The 25,056-nt window shown below is 40.8% G+C and overlaps 1 protein-coding gene and 1 pseudogene across 2 annotated transcripts in view; both read left to right on the top strand.

Moving 5' to 3' along the window:
* The first annotated feature begins 4,986 nt into the window (after positions 1 to 4,986).
* On the top strand, positions 4,987 to 5,417 carry LOC101408592 (deoxyuridine 5'-triphosphate nucleotidohydrolase, mitochondrial pseudogene; annotated as a pseudogene).
* Positions 5,418 to 23,878: 18,461 nt separating this feature from the next.
* The window catches only part of CARNMT1 (carnosine N-methyltransferase 1), a 49,110-nt gene continuing 47,932 nt past the window's right edge, over positions 23,879 to 25,056 (top strand). For both annotated transcript variants that reach the window (XM_087444475.1, XM_004439634.3), the window contains exon 1: positions 23,879 to 24,352. In XM_087444475.1, coding sequence (XP_087300601.1) covers positions 23,910 to 24,352 — 443 coding nt within the window. In that variant the 5' untranslated portion in view covers positions 23,879 to 23,909. The remainder of the gene's footprint in view (positions 24,353 to 25,056) is intronic.

Consider the following 25,056-nt stretch of genomic DNA (forward strand, 5'->3'; position numbering starts at 1 on the left):
AGGGAGGCTGGGAAGAGGATGTGGTGATAGATTTGGACCAATTATGATTCATTGCCTGGGGATGTTGCCACCGGAACAAAAGCCTCTTTTAGCAAGGAAGGAGGAAGAAATAGGTAAGAAACTGGCAGTGTCTACCACAACCTTTTTTTCTGCATACTCTCTCTGGCCATGGTTTTATCAAGCTTGGATTACTGTAATTCCAAATTACTGTTATCAAAACAGTAGGAATTTTTTTTTTAGAGTAGAAGTCTAAATATGATTTTTCAACCTTCATTTCCAAGAATTTCTGAGATACCTTCTTCTTCTCCACAGAGAGGCATGTCTCTGCTGATTGCAAATCGTTACCCTTGACTTTTCCCCCTGTTTCAGCATGTGAAAATAGGTCAGAGAAAGACTTTATCTTGGGGGGCGGGGAGAACAACCTTAACAGATATTAAAAATGGAAACATTCAAATCATTTTGGGAAGAAATAAATCTTTTTGCTTATTACTATCAGTGAGAAATAAGTCCGGAATTTGAAATAAAGAACACCGGTGCTTCATTTCAGTATGTGCAGTTTCACATTATAGTTAATCTTATCAAAGCAGTTAAGGGGATATTGTATCTATATACTATAAGGGAGCAAATCTGCTGAAGTCTTTACTTTCTGTGCATAAATTTCCTCAATCCCTTTAGGATGAATTTGCTATAGGAAGGTTTCATTGTGCTTAATGTTAAACTCAGAGGAGGGAGTTTAAAAGAGGACCTCATGCATCGTCTATTACACTAAAGGGTGAGATTCAAGCCCCACAATTTACCTTTTAAGGATATGCTGGTGGTAGTACATCAAATCATAAAATGTTGGAGCAGTATCAGCTGGTCCAACGCTCTGTATTTCAGTATGGAAATCAAAACCAGAGCTGGTGCCCTGCCCAACCCCATGCAGCTAGTTAGTGGTGGGACCGGGGCCAGACCACAATCCCTACACCACGCAATGCATACACACACATTTTTAATTTTAAAGCAAAGAATGGCAGAAAAATCGGCTGCTAGAATACATCATCTCTCCCTCTCTCCTTTGAAGAGAGCAAACTGAGGAGCCTGGAAAGGTGAGAGCTGCGTCAAGGAAAAATGAAGCTTTCTCTTCTGGGCTATGGCAGCCTAGCCAAGGAGGCAAGCCAGCTCCTGAGGTTATCCGTGGAGCAAGGAGCAGCAGTGAGCTCGTGAGCTCCATGCCACTGTCTGGCTGTGCTGACCTTAGCTTTGTGGCTTCAGCTGTTCTTTCAATATTCCATCCCTGGTGGAGAGTTAGGAAAAAGCAAGGATATGGAAAAGGTTGAATAGGCATTACTCTCCACTTCTGTGCACACAGAAATAGATGAAAATTGCAATAGCAGCTTTGGGGTCCTAATCAAGGTAGCATGACCTGCAGATAAGAGAACACCAAAAACAGAATTTCTTACCAAAATGAGCATATCTATGCAGTCAGGCCCCTAAGTCCAGAAACATGTCGTCAATGCAAAAATAGAGATATAGTAATATGCTCCCTGCTAGCTTCCAGATCCCAGAGAAGTTGGGTTGTCTTCTTCAAGATTAAAAATTGAAACTAAAACTCATACAAGGAAAATCCTATTGACTCTTCCCTTCAAGCCTGCACAGCAAGTTCCTAGACCTTACTGTGACAACACCAGTGGTTCTCAAACCTCAGCATGCTGTCAGAGTCACTTGGAGGGCTTGTTAAAACACAGATTGCTGGGCTCCAACCCCAGACTTTGTAATTCAGTAGGTCTGGGGTAGGGCCCGGAATTTGCATTTCTCACAAGTTCCCGGGTGACGTTGACATTGCTGGCCCAGGAACCACACTTTCAGAATTACTGCTGTATAGTGGACACACGGCAGCTTGCAGACCCAGGAGGGCCCGCACTGGCTGTTATTTGGACACTACCAGCCTGAAATTATCAGTGTTATCAGTCCCTAAAGATATTACAGAATCATTCTTGTGCCAATTATTGATTTTATTCACTCTTAGCTCCAAATTCCTCCTTGATGCCTCATCTGTAAAAATGTGTCTGGGCCCTTTAAATACTTTTCCTTTGCCAAGTGGAACTAAGTTAAGCTTTGTCAATAGACCAAGCTGGAGAGACACTGCAGGGAAAGGATTTTGCAGTTTGGTTCCTGTGGGTAGGCAACTGTAGCAGAGGGCCTCTAGAGAAGCACCACCCCATGAGTGGCTTTTCCGTGGCACCTGAGAGGGTGGATTTCCCCCAAATTCCAGAGGGTGGATTTCCATCAGGTTCCTCCCATTCAGTGAGCCGTGGCAGTGCCTTCTCCAACAAGGTTTGGCTCTCAATGGAGGGGGAGCGGGGAAGGAGGGCCACACCTGTACCTTGGTGTTCCATCTCAGCCCTAAAGGATGTGGATGTTCCTTATATCTATCTTCTTTAGAGTTTTCTTTACTTCCTAGTAGCCAATCTCTTGTTTATATTTTATTTAGATAATAAATGGGTAATTATTTATTGTTATATGTATGTATTATATATTTATATTTTCTATATTTTATATTCTACACATTTAAAAATGTATTTATAGAAATATATTTAAAATATATTTAATATATATAGTGATTATATATCTGTTTATTAAATTTATATACTTATTTATTAGATTTTTTTAAAATAATTATTTTATGTAAAGAATTTATAAAATTCTTTATATTAAACGTTTCTTGTTCACGTTACTCTGTGGTTTCTCTCTCCTGATTGGACCCAGATTGATATAGCTATTGGGTATATCAATAGCTGATTTATAGAAGATGAATTTCGGCAACTGTGTGGCTGCTTTTTTTTTTTTTATTTTGCTATCTCTTCTCTCTGGGATACTATGCTCACAGAATAAAAACATCTCGGCCAATCAGCAGGGCCACAGCCTGCAATCCTATGATCTTTATGTTACTATTCCTCTTTCTACCACAGACATTAAATGAGCTCCTGAGGGTAGCTTGGATAGTCTCAATTTGATAGTAAAGTTTCTCAGGCAGGAAAAGAGGCTTGGTTTTTTGAGTGAGAATTTGAGGAAAAATTTTAAACGTGACTTGTCTTTTTTAACAAAATCTACTATCTATTGGTCTGAATGTTATATAGAAGGATTTTCTTAAAACCTCAGAGTGACCATGATGAAATAATTCAACAGGAAAATAATTTCTGACAGCAGTGATATTCTGTAATGTTCTCCCAAGACTTAAATTCTAGTAGTGTGTTCATCGTATTGTATGAACATTTGGACTTCTATGTAGTGGTCTATAAGTTTACAATAATAACTCACCTTTCCTGAGCACTTACCATGTGCTACGAATGGTGCCAAGTGTTGTTAAGAAATTTTTCCGAAGCTTGGAAATAGGCAAAAGAGGTACTGCATGTCCTTCCCGGGTTATCTAAGCATTGTCTATCCTAGTCACCAAAGGATTAGCCAGTTCTCTAGGAGTATGTACCTTTGTTTGACTTGCTATTGTCTCTGGATTAGGATATTTTAAATCCCATAAGCGTAAATGTTATCTTGCAGAAACTGATAGCCAGGGTTTCTCAACTTCAGCACTATTGGCATTTAGGGCTAGATAATTCTTTTTTGTCAAGGGCTGTCCTGTGCATTGAAGGATGTCTAGCACCATCCCTATTCTCTACTTACCAGATGCTAGTAGCACCCCTCCCCACTTGTGACAACTGGAAATGTCTTCAGACATTGCCAAATGTCCTGTGGAGGGCAAAATTACCCCCCTTTGAGAACAACAGATGTTAGCAATGAAAATTAAATTTGTCCAGTAGAGATGCAGATGATTTATCTGGTAAAAAAAGATAACCCTAAAAGTTACAGTTTTATTGCCCTGTACAGTAACCAGTTTTGTATCTAAATTAGCTATGTTATTCAAGCCTTTTTCTTGCAGCCAGCATAAATGCTTTGCTCTCTCCAATTTTCTTTGAACCACTGTTACCATCTTGCCAGTTCCCTCGTTAACATGTTAAATGAATCTTTGACACATGCTCACTTTATATTTGCACAAGAGTGATGTTTTTAACTTTTTGAAAAGTATATTTTGACAGTATTTTACATACATTATTTTATCCTTATAACAACCATATAAATGTAAGGCTTTGAGAGGTAAGGTCACTACTCAAAGTCACACTGCTAACAGTTGTTGGGTCCAGGTTTGGAACCCAAGTTTTCATGACCCCAAATAGTGAGCTCTTATCCACCATGCTGTACTGTATCATGAGGCTAGTCCTAAGCTCTGTGGCCTGGCTTGCTGTTGTCACTGCTATTAGCCACCCAATTTATATACCACGAAAAGGCTTCATAGTTCACAATCCAAGAACCAGAGTAGCCTTCTAACTTTGGAATACTCTATGCTCACGTTATTACAATATCACGGAAGTCAACACAAGAGGAGGCTGAGAGAGGAATACCTGGAATCTGTAGCTATTCAATTCAAGAGGCTACGTCCATTCTGCAGGCTTCTTGAAGTTGTCTCCCTGAGTGAGTTGCTGCTCTCTCTCTCTCCAGGCAAAAGAGAGACCCAGCAGACTCTGGGGACTTGCTTATCCTGGTATTCACTTTTTGTCTCTCTTCCTGTTTTACGAATGGGCGATGTGGTAGAATAAGGCGCAAAGGGAATGATGACATCAGCCCTTAAAGTTATTTTGTTTAGGTCAATGGTGATCTTCATGTCTTCTCTGTCTGGTCCGGTAATACTAATCACAGTGGGCAGCATATAAATCCCTTATTGGATTCTCTGATTAAACAATCATTTTCCTGAGTCTTGACATCCTTAGGAAGTAACTTAGCTTTATGAAAAATATATGCAAAAACTTGGTGTGTTCCCAGCTGCTGGGCTCATCCTGCACCCTCTTGTTCCCTCTGCTCCCGCCTCCCCTTGCGTTCTGCTCTGCCGTGCCCTGCTCTGAAGAGACACCTGCCATCTCTCCCAGCAAGCAGGTGCCTGCGGAGGAGGGCAGGATGAGGCTCCGCTATGCCAGGCTCTCGCAGCCACCACTGCTCTGAGCAGGAGGTCTGCAAGGGCCACAGGCTATGACCTGTACAGTGCGTATGATTATACAGTACCACCTATGGAGACAGCCCTTGTGAAAACCGACATTCAGATAGCTATTCCTTCTGAGTTTTATGGAAGAATAGCTCCACATTCTGGCTTGGCTGCAAAACACTTCATAGATGTAGGAGCTGGTGTCATAGATGAAGATTATAGAGGAAATGTTGGTGTTATACTGTTTAATTTTAGCAAAGAAAAATTTAAAGTCAAAAAGGGCAGTCGAATTGCACGGCTCATTTGTGAACTGATTTTTTTTTTTATTCCAGAAATAGACGAAGTTAAAGTTTTAGATGACACTGAAAGATATTCAGGAGGTTTTGGTTCCACTGGAAAGAATTAAAATTTATGCCAAGAAGAAAAAATGAGAAAATGTAGTTTTTTCTTAAAAGAAAGAGTTTTTGCTTTTAAAAAAAGAAAAATGCATGCAGTTATAAAAATAGCTATCACTTGTAGGGTGCTTACCACATACCAGGCACCATTCTAAGCTCCCTACATATGTTATCTCATTTGATATTCATTAAACCCTGTTAGAAGATTCTACTATTTTTCAGATGAAGAAAATGAGGCACAAAGAGGTTAAATAACTTGCCAAGGCCACACAAGTAGTGGCAGAACCAAATTCAAATTTGACTTCTGAGTTCATTCTCTTAACCACTACACTCTACCGTGATAACAGGAATCGTTGACTATTCGATTGACAGGAGTGGAATGAGGGGGATAAGGGCTATGACTTCACTGAGGATATGACTGGCTGAGTGTTCTGGAGGCCAGGATATGTGGGGGATGTAAGACGAGAAATCCTCCAGACCTCTATTTTTATGTGGTCTTTACTGAAGTAGAGGTGGTCCAGGGCTCAAAAAAGGAGTCCCCTCCTATGACCACCCTGACAATACTGGATTGAGGATATATTGCCTAGCTGGTCCACAACTGCTAGAAATAGCAGATTTATTTGGTGGGAGAGTTGATGTCCAGATTGGATAATTATAATTGCTTTTAGTAATAACAACATGGAGAAGTAATGTTTACTTCTTATAATTAGAAACCTTAACTCAATTCACTTATTGGCCTATTGGTAAGTTATAAGAGCAATTAGAAAGTTTGAGGCCTTTAGTAATAGAGATAATGTCTACTGCCTAAAAGTCATTTATTTCACTCAAACACATATAGGAACACAAAGTGCTTCCCATCTTTCAGGCCACCTATCCTACCACATCCATGAAAGTTAGGCTAACTGTAGGAATTATTACCCCACTTGAGAACACAGGAAAATGAGGTACCAAGATATTATTTGGGACCACTCAAGTAGACTGCTTTGGAGCCAGACTTTTAACAAAGGTAGACATTCCTAGAGAATTGGACTTATTTCAGTATAAATTGTGAACTAGGTCTCTTTTCCAATCTAATATACTTTCCTCTGTCATCTTTTTTTCTTTCCAATAGGCTTGTAATGACGTGCTCACACACACACAGACACACAAACCATTCTTAGGATACAATACTTCTGGGCCTGCAATTATAGGGTCCTCTGTGTTTTGGGGCATCCTATGCTCACAGGAGACAAAGATTAAGTCAAGGATGTAGCATGTGGAGAAAGCGGCAGCAATGATTGGTCATGCTGAAAAGTGAACCAGCCACGTGGAAATCATGGAGTTCTCATTCCAGCCCTGATGCTTGACCACGGGCATGTCATTTAACTTCTCTGAGCCCAAGGAAGCTAAGCCTCCCTCAAAGTTGAAATCATTAATATTGACCTCATGGTGTTTGGTTAGAAGGGTTAATAAATATAAAGCAGCCAGTCAAATGCCTGGCACCTGGTGAGTGTTCACTCTTATTAGCTCCATCTTTCAGTCCCACCCCTCTTGACTCCATCCTAAGATTGTTCTTAAGATCAAATAAGATTTATGAAATCAGCTGAGAAAGTCTAAAGGGCTTTGCAAACGTTAAAGATGTTAAACAGTTATTAAGACAGATCTAATCCTATCACCATGGCTAGAAGCAAGTAACACATAACCTTTGGGGTTGGTTCTTAAAATTATTATTTTTTCCCTTTCAATCCTTCCCTTGATGCTCATTTTAATCATTTCACCCTATTAAAAAAATAAACAGGTATGGTGGAACATATGGTATATTTGCTCTAGGACCTAAAACTCTATATAAGAATGGTCCTCAGCTATTGCAACAATATGTCATTGAACCTATAAATACTATCCCCCTCCTCCTACTCAAAGACACCTTTTTTTTTTTTTTTTGTGAGGAAGATCAGCCCTGAGCTAACATCCGTGCTAATCCTCCTCTTTTTGCTGAGGAAGACCGGCTCTGAGCTAACATCTATTGCCAATCTTCCTCCTTTTTTTTTTCCCCAAAGCCCCAGTAGATAGTTGTATGTCTTAGTTGCACATCCTTCTAGTTGCTGTACGTGGGACGTGGCCTCAGCATGGCCAGAGAAGCAGTGCATCGGTGCGCGCCCGGGATCTGAACCTGGGCCGCGAGTAGTGGAGCACCAGCACTTAACCACTAAGCCACGGGGCCGGCCCTCAAAGACACCTTAATCCCAGCCGTAAAATTGTATCAAGCTGCTTCTGCCTTGCTCTCTTGGATTGCTCCATCTGAGGAAAACCAGCCACATACTGTGAGGATACTAGAGCAGCCCTGTGCAAAAATCCACGTGGCAAAATAGTAAGGCCTCCTGCCAACAGCCAGCGCCAGCTTGCCAGTCCCGTAACTGAGCCACTTTGGAAATGGGTCCTCCAACCCCAGTCAAGCCTTTAGCTGACCGAAGCCCACCTGATACTTTGATTTTAACTTCATGAGAGACCCTGAGGCGGAACTATGAGCTAAGCCACTCCCCAAATCCTGATCCACAGAAACTGTACAAGGTAACTTGCTTTAAGCTGTTCAATTTTGGATATTTGGGTAATTTGTTATGCAGCATTAGATAACTAATACACAACTCACTCCAAATTGTTGGCTGAGGCTGATTCAATTTGCATTTCTGCCACTGCCAACCAAAGAAATTCTGAATAATACACCTGCTGTATCAGAATCATTTGGGATAGGTTCTGGGCATCTGTGTTTTTTAAAAGCTCTACAGATGATTCTATGTGCAGCTCAGTTAAAAACCTGTTTTGAGCCAGCCCTGATGGCCTACCAGTTAAAGTTTGGTGCACTCCACTTCAACGGCCCGAGTTCGCTTCCCCGATGTGCAACACCACCACTCATCTGTCAGTAGTCATGCTGTAGTGGCGGCTCACGTAGAAGAACCAGAAGAACTTACAACTATATGCAACTATGTACTGGGGCTTTAGTGGGGGGAAACGAAGCAAAAAAGGAGGAAGATTGGCAACAGATGTTAGCTCAGGGTAAATCTTCCCCTGCAAAAAAAACACAAACAACAAAAAATCTATGTTTTATTGGGAAGTATAAATATTTAACATGTAATTATAACCCATTGGCTTCAAATCAGCTAAACTCCCTTCTTGCCTCTCTGATGCACTGTGTGAGTTAGGACCAGCTTTTAGGTCAATGGAAGCTCAGGTAGGCTTCTCCAACATTAGGAAAATCTGAGGGTTTTTTTTCCTCCCCTCTAACTCTAACATAGAAATGAGCAAGAAAGACTAATCTTCACTACTTTCCTCTTGGATTTCCATCTTGGCTTCACTGTTCTGGGTTAAAACCAAAACGAGTTTATAAGAAACACTCCTGGCCAGAGAACAGTTTGCAACAACTACCATTACATTCTGTTGCCTTCCTTGGTCCTGACTCAGACATACAAACTCTTTCATGCAATATTCCAAAAATATTTGTCAAGTACATATGAAAATTCCCTTTTACCCAGAGAAAATGAGGGCCATAATGAGATGCTGACGCTTCTTCCTAGTCTTCACTGATAGACATAGACCAAAGATGCTGCATTTCCAAACCTGAAATTTGAAAACAAGAGTAAATGAAGAGCTGAACACTTCTTTCTCCCCCTTTCTGTGTCTTTTTCACAAACATGCAAGCAGCCTCTATAGCAGCCACACACCAGCAAATTATTTTTTAAAAAATCTTGTTAGGGGATCTGAATTACAAAGATCTTGGCCACCAACTGATAATGGAGTCAACCTAATATCCTAGTAGTTATCCTCAATTCCTCTCTCTCCTCACTCCACTAGAGGAAACAGCCCCCAAATCCTTAGTTTTACTTAGAAATCTCATATTCAGACCTTCATCCCCATCCCTACAGCCAGAGCCTTTGTTCAGACTACCTTCATCCCCTGCCTAGTCTGTTACAACAGCCTCTTATCTGGTGCCTTGACAACAACCTTCCTTTACTCCAGTTCACTGTGCACTTAGCTGCCAGAGTTATCTTTCCCAATTGTAAATTGTATCATGCCACTCCCTTGATTAAAAACATGCCATTGACATAGCGTACCCTCTAATATGATACACCAGGAAGGGCACATCACTTCTCTGGTATTCTTGCAAAAAATGCACAGCCTCAATCTAATTATGAGATCAGATAAGCCCACTTGAGGGATGTTCTATGAAACAAATGATCAAGACTCTTCCCAAGTGTCAAGATCAAGAAAGAAAAAGGAAGACTGAAGAGCTGTCACAGACAGACACAGAAGACAAAGGAGACATGATGACTAAATGGAATGCCAGAACTTGGATTGGATTCTGGAACAATAGAAGGACACTAGTGGACAAACTGGTGAAATGCAAATAAATTCTGTAGTTAATCCTGCTCTACCAACTTCTTAGTTTTGATCATTGTACCAACATTACATTAGGTGTTAACATTAGAGGAAGCTGGGTGAAGAGAATATGAAAATTCTCTGCTCTACTCTTGCAACTTTTCTGAAGTCTAAAATTATTTCAAAGGTGGATGCAAAAGAGACCAGAAAAAAACCCCACAAATGCCATTGCATCAAATTCCAATGAACTATATAGGGTTATTGGAGAGGGAGAGAGGGATGGGGGCAGGGGGAAGAGAAAGAGAGAGACAGAGAGAGAATGCATGCCTGGCAGGTACCATGGGATGAGATGTGAATTTACAAGATCTCCCACCAGCACCCCAAATACACATATAGTAGGAGCATTCCACAGTGCTAAATGTGGTTTGACTCTTTAGAAAATAAAACCCCTAAATGCAAGCCAGTTACTTCATCTGGTGCTCAACTGGAGAAACAGTGATCTGTTCCAACACTAGAGGAAAAATTGTGCTGATTTACCGAATGTGGCAGAGAATGCCTCCCAGTTTCCATCTGCCCCTTCTTCTTTAGCAATAAAAATCCTGGTTTTCAGGTTGGAACATTGTCACCTAGCTAAAAGAAATTTAAGAGTTTCTCTGTTTGCTTGGAAAAGAGTATAACGTGGTAATGAAAACCAGAGCTTTGATGTCCGTCATATAGAGCGGAATTATCTAGCTGTGTGAACTCAAGCAAGTTATTGTCTGTCTTGAGGCTTAATCACCTTGTCTGTAAAATAGGGATAATGATAAACTTACTTTATAAAGTTGTAAATGAGAAACTTACTTTACAAAGTTATAAACTTACTTTATAAAGTTAATGATAAACTTACTTTATAAAGTTAAATGTTTAAGCCATGCAAATGACATTTAACACAGTAATCTGCACAGGATATGTGCTCATTAAATATTAGCTCTTATTTAAAGACATGGAGAGAAAGTCTAAAATTTGTAGAAATGGAAGGTTAGTAAGAAGACATTAAAGTACAACTCTAATTGCATGCTCCATTAATCCAGTAATCAATAGTTTTGAAATTGTGAGCTGGTACTTAGCTTTCTTTTTCCATTCTAGACTTTTACTCCCTTGAGAATTCTCACATTCTCTGTATTCTATCCACCAAATCACTGAATCTCTCTAGTTTCCTAAAATTAAGAAGAATCCATCCTCTGCTCTAGCGGCCAGAGAAGGGAAGCTGGAGAGGGGAGATGAATCTTTGCCTGAGTGCTAATGTCAGTCCTCTCCCTAATCAAGAGATAGCTTTATCTGTGGTACTTTTCATCTTTCTTCTTCCCTCTTCTCTTCCTTCTGCCTATATTTAATTGGTACCCCCATCAAAAGGTTCTAAGTACTAAGATTAAATAGATATGCTTTTATTTTTTAAATAGCTGGAAGTTATAAACATGAATTTCAGAATTCTAATTTATATGTATCTATACACCAGATCTTCTGCATCTATCATCCATTGATGGACAATTAGTTTGTTTCCATGTCTTGGCTATTGTGAATAATGCTGCAATGAACAGAGGAGTGCCGATCTCTCTTCAATACCCTGTTTTCATTTTCTTTGAAAAATTAAAAAAAAAGAATTTTAGCTGTATTAGGGGACCATTTAAAAGAAAAAGACAAAGAATATCTACAGTCTAAAAATATGTGTTTGCAACCTGCGGGTGAAAAACAAGGATGTTATTACTAATAAGTAGTGCTGGATTACATAAACTAAACACGAATTATGGTATCAGCAAATAAATTTCTAATGAGAAAAAAATTGTAAAAAATTCAATATTTATCATTGTAAAAAAACATCATGGTAGAATCATGTGACAAATCATGACTGTTGGACTTCTTATGCTTATTTTACCATTTAATATTTTTATTTGGAGTCATATATGATGGTGGAAGTGAGGTACCATAATCTTTCAGTACTTAGAACCTCTAGCATTCTTTATCCAGCCTAGTGATGGAAATCATAGGATGAGATAGCAGGCTTGTGGAATAGGGGCACTGGGAGGAGAAACCCACTCTCCTTATAAATTTCTATTAGTAATATCTTTGTAACTCTGGCTACAACCTTTGTCATCCCTTTTGATTCTTCTTTTTATTCATCTTCTATATTCAACTCTGTCTTTTCTTACTTTGAAAATATTATCTGGATTTATCTTAATCTCTTCCCTCCACTATTACTGTCTAGCATAAATTATTATGCCATCTCAGGATTATTTGAACAATCTGCTCATCTCGTCTTCCTGACAACAGTTTATTCCCTGACTGTTGTCTGATTAATCACTCTATAATACTACCTTCATCATATCATTCCACTGCTTCAGAATCTAAAATGAATCTCCATTGCTTAGCGACTCATCCAAACTCTTTTGTTTGACTTTTAATGGTTCTAGTAATTTTATACCATCTGAATTATTGAAATCTGTTTTCCTCTATTTCTTCAGATGGATTATAATAAGATGGTCTTTGCCTTCCTCTCCACCTTGCTCATGCTGTTATTCTCCCACTACACCAAAGATTGTTGTACGTACTTTCCTGTCCAGAATCAATTTTACCTTTGGATAACATCACTTAGAATATCCTTTGGGAACCATCAGACCCTTACCTTCAGTCCATAGGTTTGGACTTCACAGCCAGCCTGGCTAATCAGAGAACCATAACTCCTTCGTCATAGCAATTGGTTCAACGAAGAGCACATGACCCAATAGGGTCCAATGAAAGCTCTGGCCAGAAGCTCTGTTGAAACTTTTAGAAAAGAATAGTGCTCTTTTTTTTTTTTTTTTTTGGTGAGGAAGATTGGCAGTGAGGTAACATTTGTTGCCAATCTTCCTCTTTTTGCTTGAGGAAGATAGTCACTGAGCTAACATCTGTGGTAATCTTCCTCTATTTTTGCATGTGGGAAGCTGCCACAGCATGACTTGATGAGTGGTGTGTAGGTCTGCACCCGGGATCGGAACCTGTGAACCCCAGGCTGCCGAAGTGGAGTGTGCAAACCTAACTGCTACGCCGCAGGCCAGCCCCCAAGAATAGTCCTCTTGTAGCACTACTAGAAATAGCAACTGACAAATTCCTGATCATACACTTTGAGCTTCTGCATCTACTTCTGCCTGATCTTTTGGTTATGAGAAACAATAAATTCTTTTTTTCCCTTTTGGCTTAAACCAATTTAAATTGGTTTGCAGAGTATTCCCACCTCTTTGCCTCTTCAAGTTAAATTCATCCTATGAGATCTAGCTCTCATGCCCCTTTCAAATTGTTCTTCCCTTTCCTTAACTCCCATTACACGTTACCTAACCCATACTGTTTTAACACTAAATCATATCAGTTTTTTAATATTTTCTAGTTTTGCTTCCCTACTGTACCATAAGCTTCTTGAAAGCTTGGACCATTAACTACATTTCTCTTGTGTTCACAACACTTAAGAATTTTTCACACTTAAGATGCAGATTGACTGATAAATTCTTAGGTAAGTTATTTTTCTTTAGGAAGTCAATGGTTAGAATCTCAAGAATAAATGAAACCTGGACAAATTGTTGCTAATCAGGGCCCAGCTATTTGGGTAATTCTTTTCCCAATTTCCTGATTTAAAAAGAAATATGGCAGGAAAAAAGGAGAAATGATATCAGAGATGGTGGTATAAAGTCACACTTGGCATCACCTTCTGAAGATATCTGTTGGATCCTTTGGAGGGGCCCAATAACAACTCCCTGTTTTGAAATATGGGTTTTAAATTTTGTTTTTATTTCTTTTTTTTTTTTTTTTTTTTGGTGAGGAAGATCAGTCCTGAGCTAACATCCGTGCTAATCCTCCTCTTTTTGCTGAGGAAGACCGGCTCTGAGCTAACATCTATTGCCAATCCTCTTCCTTTTTTTTCTTCCCCCCAAAGCCCCAGTAGGTAGCTGTACGTCATAGTTGCACATCCCTCTAGTTGGTGTATGTGGGATGGGGCCTCAGCATGGCGGGAGAAGCGATGCGTTGGTATGCGCCCGGGATCCAAACCCGGGCCGCCAGCAGCAGAGCGCGCGCACTTAATGGCTAAGCCACTGGGCCGGCCCTGAAATATGGGTTTTATTATGATTCAGATATATTGAGGCCAAGAGATTAGGAGAGAGCTGCCATTGAAAAGATAGTTTGTTACTCACAGTCTCTGAGAGGAGGAGGCACACCACACCATGCAGGGTCCCAAGAGGAAGTACCAGGGTCCTCGAGGAAGCAGAATGAGTGAGGGGAAAGCATGGACACAAGTCTTCATTATGGTTTCCACAGGAAAGACAAGGCAAGGCAGGGTAAGCAGGTTTAGGGTTGGCTAGTTTGAATAATTTCAGCAGGCTCTGGGGTGTAGGGGCTATCCTGAGTTGTCTGGTACCTGGCCCTGGGCTGATTAGGGCAGAATATTACCTTGGTGTGTGAAAGTTTGATAAAGAAGGTAGTTGAGGGATATGGGTTCTGGATTGGTCAGTTTGCATATGAAAGCTGAAGGCGAGTTGTTTGCTGGCTCTAGGGATTAGCTAGCCCTGGGAGAGGCAGTCTCTCCTGAGTCAGTGAGGCCCTAGATGGCAGAGCATCAAGAATACAGAAAATAAGAAACTACAGTTAATACACTCGTCTCTTTCCCATGTGAATTCAGAACAATCTGAGCAATAAGACAAAGGAGAAGCAGATGACAGCAAAAATATCCCTTCTATTACTGAGAAAGCCTACCTTGAAGAATGTATCTTAACATGAGAGTCAAATCCGCCTCCTAACTCCATCCAGAATTAGTCAGACTTACACAGTCATAGGCAGCATTGGACCAGGACAACTTTTCCAACCGGGAAGGATTTTTTGGCATGAGTAACAGAAGAAATTGTGCTTACCGCAACAATTTTCCTCCCAAGAGGAAAATAATGAGGTCAGGAGCTGAGTCGAGTGTGCCCAGTTTATTCTGCCCAAACGTATGGATCAGGTCAGACACCCCACCGTCCCCGGGCAGAGTGAGTAGAGCAGAGAAAGTCAAGGGGTATTGCTTGACTGACTTCCAGTTTCATGGATGGAAACATCACGAGTGGGAAAGAAACGCTACCTCCAGCCAAAATACATTGATTTTTCCAGAGATTTTAGGAAGATAGTGAAATTCTGGAAATTCCTTAGCTATGATTCTAGCTTCAAGTTTTACATTTTAAATCCAGAGTTTCAGCTAATGGATACTCAGAAGAATTGATTCAACCTCCTCACCCCTAGAGCTTCCTGGGTGGCTGCTGAGTCTGTAAAATTTAGGATGAACTTTAAGACTCTGGTGTGTGGGAAATATCCTGCTTATGGCTCTGGGTTGTGTACTGTCCTACCTACTTCCACTCTTTTTGATAGGACCAGGGAAAGGGTCAATAGGTCCAGACACTGGGGAACCATCATCTGGTAGATATATCAATAAAGAATGACCTAGAGATAATGTTTGAGGCCCACAGGGCCTTAAGGTGGTGTGGAAAAAAGGAAGAAGGATATTTATGGCAACATAAATGTTTATTCTTAACATTTATTCATCAATAACAAGGATAGCAAATTACGTCCCATTGGCCAAATCCAGCCAATCACATTTCTTTTTTAATAAAATTTAATTGGAACACAGCCACACCTATTCCTCTGCGTGTTCTGTGTGACTGCCTGAATGCTATAACAGCAGAGTTGAGTAGTTGTGATAGACTTTATGGCCTGCAAAGCCAAAAATATTTACTATTAGGTTCTCTACAAAAGTTTGCCAACCCTTGCTCTATCCACGTTCATTGGATGCTGTAGATTGCCTACACTGTGTCAGACACAGTGCTAGGAACAGGGACAGTCTGTGCCTTAAACGAGCTCACATTCTGCTGGGGAACCAGATATTTTAACAACTAATTACAAAGCGGTGTGAGAAACTCAGTAACAGAAGAAAGAGAGCTCTGAGGTTGTAGAGGAAGGAGTGACTCTTTGTGGGGTGATAAGGTGAGGGGGTAGTAGGGGAGTCAAGGGACATGACTAGAAAGATTGCCTGTGGCCTACTGGGAAGGATGTTATGTTATGTTAAAGAACCTAGACTTTATCCAATAGGAGGTGGAGCATCACTGAGGGATTTGAATCAGAAGAGCAACATAACCAATTCACTTTTGAAAAAGAAAATTATTTATTGAAAAAAGAATCATCTGAAGTCTTTCCTATATCTGATGCACTGGGGGGAAGTCTGGAGGCTGGCAGATAAGTTAGGAAGTGTTGCAATAGACCAGATTTTTGACCTAGGCCAAACCCTGCCCACAAATAATTGTTATGTAAGCATATTTATTAGCAAGTAAAATACATATCAGGATTTCATTTGGCATAGAGCATAGTGTACAAAAGTAAACTGAAGCCAAACATTAATTATATACACATATTTAGTTAGATATGCTTTGCTTGTAGTGTGGGTATATATTAAATAAGAGATGATTTGTTCCTTAAAGAGGATTTTTGTCCCTTCTACTTTATTCTTTTCTGTTTAAACATGAAGAAGAAGTTATTATCAGTTGCCTTCCTAGCAGCAAACCCCCCTATCCCCACCACACCATTCACCTTCTTGATAAGAGATAAAAAGAGGTATGATTGGTTCAGGTATCAGGTATCATGTGTTTCAGGATTATGAAGATGATATTAATTAGTCTAAGCCTGGCAAGGTAATTCTATATCCTTTGCCTATGATTACTTTAGAAATGGGAGTGTGCTGCCCTATGGGAAGTCTGCTGGGAAGCTTCCAAGAAAAGCGTCCCTTCTGAAGAAAGGAGACAGATATAGGAGGAAACAGACTTTCTTCTTTGCTGGATTTGTTGTATCTGAGTGTGATGCCCCTGGAACTACAGCAACCATCTTGTGATTGTGAAGGATTAAGCTAACATGCGGAAAAGAGCAGAGCTGAAGGATGGAAAGGACAGGGTTGATGATGTGGATAACTCAACCTGGAGCTGTTATGCCTTGGAACTTCATGCTATTTAAGATAGTAAATGTCCTTATTATTTAAGCTAGTTTCAATCGAGTGTTCTGTTCATATTGCTAAGAGCATCCTACCTAACATAGGCCCTCAGAGAGAAAGAGGTTTTAATCTATCAGTAAAAGGATTCGTACTTGAATGTTCTGTGTTGTTTCTAAAGTTTCAAACTTTAATGTGCCTATGAGTCACCTGGGGATCTTGTTTAAATGCAGATTAAGATTCAGTGGGTGAGGCCTGAGATATTTCATTTCTAACAAACTCTCAGGAGATGTCAATGATGTTGGTAGCAAATGTAGCACTTTTGAGTGGCAAATTTAGACAATAGGTATATATATATATATATTTTTTTATAATTTTATTTATTTTTCCCCCAAAGCCCCAGTGGATAGCTGTATGTCATATCTGCACATCCTTCTAGTTGCTGTATGTGGGACGCGGCCTCAACATGGCCAGAGTAGCGGTGCGTTGGTGTGCGCCCGGGATCCAAACCAGGGCCGCCAGTAGCGGAGCGTGCGCACTTAACCGCTAAGCTACGGGGCTGGCCCTAGACAATAGGTATAGATCATTAAAGGCTGGATAAAGGAGAGACCTCCCAGAGACTGATGAGAGTTTTAAAGGGAGAGCCAGGAGTCATGATGAGATGTAATTCCAATAGAATAGCCCAATATTATGCCTTATTAATAATTTCAGAAAAGGAACAGATGGTGAAATCAGGATAAGATCTTAGAGACGGGCTCTGCGGAGACGAGGGAAGCAGAAAGTGTCTTTCTTACTTGTATGAGGTCCCCAGACAAAGCTCAAATCCAAGGTTCTGGCAGAGCCTTCAGATGACTTTAATAGGCCGTTTGCCCTGAAAATACCATGGTACTCCCATCTTCACCACTATAGGTAATTTAAACAAATAAACAAACAAAAATAGTCTGTAAAATAAGTATAAGGAAGTCCAAACAAGTTTTGATTTTTTCCCCATGATTACTTCTTTGATGCTTTTTTGGGAAGTAATAGATATATAACTCTTCCCAAAAGCTTTCTGGGTACATTTGCTTGGCTTGTATCCTAAACATGCATGCATATGCCTATGGATTGCCTTGGCCCTGGATTTTCAAATGAGGAAGCACGGAATACTGTCAGTTCAATGTATCCTTTTAACTTGAAATGTTCCCCAACAACAAGAGAAAATGAATAAAAGCTCATGGGTTGGGAAGAAATCTTTGTAGGGACTACTTTAGTGCTCTTGGGAAAAAATAGTGATTCCTAGAAGTAGAAAATCAATGATTTATTTTGTAAACTATGTTAGCACTTATAATTTACACAAAAATCAATTTTACTTAATTTTTAATTAAAAAATCAGCAATAGGGCCGGCCCCGTGGCTTAGTGGTTAAGTGCGCTTGCTCCGCTACTGGCGGCCTGGGTTTGGATCCCAGGCGCACACCAACACACCGCTTCTCCGGTGGTGCTGAGGCCATGTCCCACCTACGGCAACTAGAAGGATGTGTAGCTATGACATACAACTATCTGCTGGGACTTTGGGGGAAAAATAAATAAATAAGTAAAATTATTAAAAAAAAAATCAGCAATAGTAATAGAATTTTCATCCCAAGTTTGAGAATAACTATTGAGAGCATTAAAACAATGTGTATACAAAATTGCAACTGGATACTGGCTCCTGTGATTAAGAATATAAAGATTCACTAAGCGTACAAAGAGACCATTTTACAGGAGTCATATCTCTAGTTCCATAGTGGAGAGTGTGTTCGTTTTGTTTTGTTTTTTGCTGAGGAAGATTCACCCTGAGCTAACATCTGTGCCAGTATTCCTCTATTTTCTATGTGGGTCACCGCCACAGCACGGCCGCTGACGAGTGGTGTAGGTCTGCACCCAGGAACCAAACCCAGGCCGCCAGAGTGGAGCACACTGAAGTTAACCACTAGGCCATGGAGCAGGCCCCTGTGCTCATTTTTTTAAGACCAAATTATGGTGTCCTTAGCCTAGATGCAGCTATTAGAACAAAGTACAAAGGCAAAACTAGCTAGTTCTAAGTCAAAGACAGTACTTGGAAAGAGCAGAATTAATGGAGGTATTCCAAGAATAAAAATCATAAATCCTAGACTGATGATGATTATAAGGGAAGCCTGGTATTGAGCCAAAGAAGCCACTAGCTGCTTTCTCGTTTTTTCTTGAAGTCCTTAGATCAATAGCAGTTTGAGTCTCTGTTGATATAAAAACAAGATATTTGACATAAAGAGTAAGAAATAGTTTATGTCCATAAACATATTCCTTGGGCAATCTAGTCTCTCCGTTTTGGTCAGCAAAATACATATCTTTTCTCGCCCATGTGGAATTTAAATCACTGTAAATAACAATCATTTGCAAATTAATAAGGTTTCCAAAACTAAAAGGACGTCATGAAACTTATTTAAGGATAAGTTAAGATCAACTTCAGTAGAGGCAGTAGATCCAGTGGTTAATAGTTTCTTGGGCTTATAGACATGCTTTCAAATTTGGATTTTACCATTTAATAGCTGTATGACTTGAGTAGCTTCAAACAGAATCATAGTGATAAAAGAACATCCTTTAGCAGATTCGCTATTGAGAAGAAATCTGAAATTAAGCAAATTGAGTCCGAAGGCCTGAGAATGCGGAGGCTGATGGTATAAGTCCTGGGCTGAGTCTGAAAGTCTGAGAACCAGGAGCACCGCTGTCTCAGCTCAAGCAAACTTACCCTTTTTCTGCTTCTTTGCTCATTTTAGGCTCTCAATGAATTAGATGATGCCCACCCACAATGTGAGGACAATTTTTTTTTTCTCAGTCTACTGGTTCAAATGCTAATTTCTTCTGGCGACATCCCACAGACACACCCAGAAATAATGTTTTACCAGTTGTCTGGGCATCCTTTAGCCCAGTCAAGTTGACACATAAAATTAACCATCACAGGAATGCAATGTCAGGTAGTGCTAAGTGCTCTGAAGAAAAACAAAAATGGTTAAAGGAGCTGGAGTGTACGTGAAAAAAAATAAAATGTCTTCTAATAAAAAATAAAGTGTGATATGTTTGTCTAAGGGATACCTCATGGTATGAAAATGAACAAACTACACTTTATACAACAACATGGAAAAAACTTTAAAACACAATGTGGAGTAAAAGAAGCAAGACATGGTACCACGAGAAAACAATCAGCCAAACCCAAAATATGGGATATTCTGCAGGTCAAATGATTGAGGAATAAAAGAAAGGAGTAGTCATAATGTTCTGATTTTTTAAAACTAACTATAAAGAGACATCTTTGAGGCAACTGGGGAAATTTGAATAAGAACTGCATATTAGATGATAAGATTTACTATTAATTTTGTTGACAGATATAATAATGATGGCTATCTTTAAAAAATTCCTTTTAGACATGCATAGTAAAGTGTGTATGGGAAAAATAATATAATGTCTGAGAATTGCTTTAAAATACCCCTACAAAAATTCATGAACAAACAATCAACAAGGTGAGGTTAGATAAAACAAGATTAGTAAATAATTGTTGATAATTGTTGAAATTGGGTGAAGAGTTATAATAACATAAGAGATTTCTTATGTTATTGTCTCTATTTTCATATAACTTTGAAAATCTCCATAATTCAAATGTTTTAAATGAGAAAAGTATTTAATTTACTTAGAAACTTGTTTTGGGCTTAAATGTAAAAATGTATCCATAAGAATAAAGTAGAAGTTACAAGTTTATGTGTCATTATACTTTTTATTTTGAGATAATTGTAGATTCATATGCAGTTGTAAGAAATAATTCAGACAGATCTCATATACCCTTCACCCCAATGTCAATATCTTGCATAACTATAGTATAATATCACAATCAGGAAGTTGACATTGATATAATCAACTGATCTTATTCAGATTTCACCAGTTTGATAGGTATTCATTTATGTGTGTATGGCATGTATATTAATTTCTATGCAATTTCATCACATGCATAGATCTGTGTCACCACCACCATAGTCAAGATACAGAATAGTTCTATCACAAGTTTCCCTTGTGCCACCCTTTTATAGCTGCAGTCACCACCCTTCCTCACTACCACCCTCAACCTGGGGCAACCGATAATCTGTTCTCCATCTCTATAATTTTGGCATTTCAAGACAAAATACGTAAGTGGAATCATACAGTATGTAATCCTTTGATATTGGTTTTTTCCCCCCCGCTCAGCATAATTCCCTTGAGATTCATCTAAATTATGGAGTCTATCAATAGTTCATTCATTTTTTATTGCTGAGTAGTATTCCCTTGTATGAATGGCCACAGTTTAACTATTCATTTGCTGAAGGACATTTGGGTTGTTTCCAGTTTTGGGCTTTGACAAATAAAGCTGCCATGAACTTTCATGTACAGGTTTTTGTGTGAACACATGTTTTCATTTCTCTGGGATAAATGTCCAAGAGTGCAATTGTTGGGTTGTATGGTATGCACATGTTCAGTTTCATAAGAAACTGTTATACTCTTTTCCTCAGTGGCTGTACCATTTCACATTCCCATCAGCAATGATGAATGTATGAATGTGTAGCTTTAACTGCTTAACTCACAGTTCTTCAGAATAACTAAAAAAAGAATTATGGTGTTTTGTGGTTACTAATTTCTGGAGATTAACTGACTTCCGTCTGATGAAAACATTCCAAAACTTTCAGCCCAATGGCTCCATGATTTGGGAAGATTTCTATAGGAGAAACTCACTGCAAAGAAGTTAGGTTAAGGAAGCGTTAAAAGTGTTTTAAAACAAGGCCAAAAACTTATTCTAAAGACATCTGAAAGGAGGAGAGAAAACATTTATTGGGCTGATATATCAGGCATTTGTCATTCTTTATCTCATTTATTCCTCCTCATGACCCTGTAAAAAGGTAATATTATATCCATTTTAGAAATAATACAATCGAGGCCTCAAGTAACTTTTCAAACAGGTCACAGTTACTAACTGGTAAAGCAAGAATGAGATGCCCATGTTTCCACCAGCTTCTAGCTGCCTTTAGCGCAGTACAAGAAACATAGGAGGCCATCAACACATTTGTTGAAAAGAATGAATGAATAAATGAACTTCAGCTCTGCTATTTATGTGTCCCTGGGCAAGAAAATTAATTTCTCTGAGTCTGTTTCTTCATTTGTTAAAGGAAGATAATAATAACACCTCCTTCAGAGAGTTGAAATAAGGAACAAAGAAGGGAAAACAATAGAGAAAAACAATTTGAAAAATGTAAAATGTTAAACAAATGTTAGACAGAATAATATTTTTTTGTGTGTGAGGAGATCAGCCCTGAGTTAACATCTGCCAATCCTCCTCTTTTTGCTGAGGAAGACGGCCCTGGGCTAACATCCATGCCCATCTTCCTCCACTTTATATGGGATGCCGCCACAGCATGGCTTGCCAAGTGGTGCATCAGTGTACGCCCGGATCGGAACAGGTGAACCCCGGGCCATGGCAGCGGAGCGCACGCACTTAACTGCTTGCGCCACTGGGCCGGCCCCCAGAATAATATTTTAAAAGTACAGTCAGTGTCATAATCAAATACTGATAAAATAAAGACATAAGACCTGGGTAGGTGGGCGCAGTGCCAGTAATTTACTGTGTGGCCCCATGATGATCACTTAATATGTCTGCTCCTCCAGTTTCTTCATGTACAAAATCACAATTGAGTTCAAAGCTGAGCACCTTAATGACACAGACTCTAAGATTCTCAACAAATTATGAAACAGAACCAAGACAGCCTCTACATAGGAAATTAATTTGAAAATGTTTATTATACTTCCCAAGATGTTCACAAGTATGTAGCTGATTATCATTATTCACAGCATTCTGGCCTTTATCAATTAGGTCATTTGGACCTATATCAATACATATCACAAATTATGACATGTATAACTTGCGTATGTGTATATGAAAATAGTATTGGTAACAATTAATAATATGAGAATTTATACATAATTTCCAAGCACCAGTCTCTAAGAAAAATAGGCACTGGATAGAAAAATCTGGAAGAATAGAAAAAGAATCAGTATATTGTCTGGGGAGGGGATATGGGTGGCTAGGGACAGGGATAAAGAAACTCCACATTTGTAACCCTCTGCACTTTCCTTTTGAATTCTGAACTATGTATTACTTCATTACTATTCAAAAATAGACTGACATTTTATAAAAATTTTGTATAAAAATATAACATTAACATGGAACCACCACAGTATATTTTTAGCATTGTCTTTATTTCACTTAAATCGTGAAAGTATGAAGCCACTTTATTTGCAATATATCTTTTTAACAGAAATTGTGGTCCCTATGCATGTTTAACTCTTTTAAATAAAACACTCTTTCCCTTTATTTTGTGAGACTGATTTAATTGAATGGAATGAGTTATTTCCTAAGAATTACATTAAATGCAGGTAGGGCAGCCGTTTTAGCCCCGGGCCCAGAGAGAAATGAGGCAAAAGGTGAACGCAGGTGAAGAAGAGAAAGAGGTTAAGTCCGGCATCGCTAAGGGCCACGGTTAGATGCTAGTGGATGTCCCTGCGCCAATGCTGGGGCATTAAGACTCCTGTGCGCTTCGAGGGTCTTCCCCAGCACGGGTACTGGATAGAGTTACGTCCCTGCATTTTCCTCATCTGCTGCCATCAGGGCAGGATTGGGACTTTGGCAGGCTCCTAAACACTGGAAAGATGATGGTGTCTCTCTCCCCGTATGTAATTAAAAATACAAGTTTATTTAGGAAATAAAACTTAATTAGGATGAATGCAAGACCTTCCTTCTAGACTTTCTGAAATAAAAATTCCCAATAAATTCATCAAAGCTGAACTTTTTTTCTGCCTTTCCCTCCTTTTCTAGTACTTTAGTCTTAGTCCAACTGCCTGCTCCAGAATCCAGCCCTCGCAGGCTGTGGAACCCCACCCACCTGGCTGCTCTCAGGTACCAACCCCACCCCACCCCACCCCACCCCACCCCACCCCACCCCACCAGGAATCTCCTCCTTCGTTCCTCCCACCTGGCCATTAGCTCCGCCCACTGGGCGCATCGTCGTGACGTCAGCGCGCCGTCGCCGACGCCCGCAGCAAATGAACACAGGCGGCCGCGGTCCTCCGTCGTACCTTGGCATGCGCATGCGCGCTCGTTCCGGGCGCTCTGAAGACCTGGCGGAGCCCGGCGCGGAGGGAGGCCTGAGGGTGGCGGGGGCGGAGCGCGCTGCGAGCTGGGGGCATGTCCGCGGCGGGCGCCGTCTAGAGGGAGGCCGAGCAGCCGCCACCACGCTTTCAGTCGCGGCGAGACGCAAGCGAGCCAGGCCCAGGGCCGCGGCGGCGATGCAGCGACGGCGGCGCCCTCCGCCGCCCGCCTCTCGCCTGCCCGAGGGCTGCGGAGGCGGCGGCGGCCGCAGTGGCGGCGGCGGGAGCGAGGAGGTGGAAGTGCAGTTCTCCGCCGGGCGTTTGGGCTCCGCCGCGGCGGTTGCGGCGGCGGCGGCCGCGCGCAGCACCGAGGAAGAGGAGGAGAGGCTCGAGCGCGAGCACTTCTGGAAGATCATTAATGCCTTCCGCTACTACGGGTAAGGAGCCCGGGGCGGACCCCGGCCTAGCCCGTCGGGGCGCCCGCTGGTTGCGGCGGACCCGCCGGGACGATGGCGCCAGCCGCGCTCGCTCTCCGGCCGCCACGCCTCCGGCGCCCGGACCGGGCCGCCTGAGCTGACCTCGGGGCCCCGAGTCACCTTAGCGCCCCCCTGCCCGGGCCCTGCACGCTCGCGTCTCTGCCGCGCCGTCTGCTGCTCAGCCTCCTGTCTTCTAACCTCAGGATCAGATTAGCTCTCTTGCCTTCCACCCCTCGTTAAAGGTTTGGCTTTGAGGCCGGTGGGGTTTACTGGAGAAGTGCTATAACAATTTCAGGTAGAAGATGATGGTGGTAAAATCGTCCAGGGCACGGCATGGTGTGTATGGGTTGTCTCCAAACTGAACACACGGAGAGCCCAAGTTCACCTACACGTGGGATGCTGTAGGACGTTTTTTCCCAAACTGTTGCCACTTCTTGTGAGAGCAGCTTAAGATTTCCACCCCCCCCCCTTGGCGCTGTGAACGTACAGGCACGTTTGTGGTGAGCGAGTGAATGATCCCGTTCAATTTCTTTAACTGGTGGGTGAAATTAAGGTCAGAGGTGGGCCGGATGTACTAAAATTTGCTTATTATTAAGGAGGGAAATGAGAGAAGATGCAGTAAGAGTTGCCTTTATGATCTTTTATTTTCAAATATGTATCGAATT

Source organism: Ceratotherium simum, chromosome 20, assembly GCF_057802395.1.
Source record: "Ceratotherium simum simum isolate JZ-2026a chromosome 20, ASM5780239v1, whole genome shotgun sequence".
Lineage (NCBI taxonomy): Eukaryota > Metazoa > Chordata > Mammalia > Perissodactyla > Rhinocerotidae > Ceratotherium > Ceratotherium simum.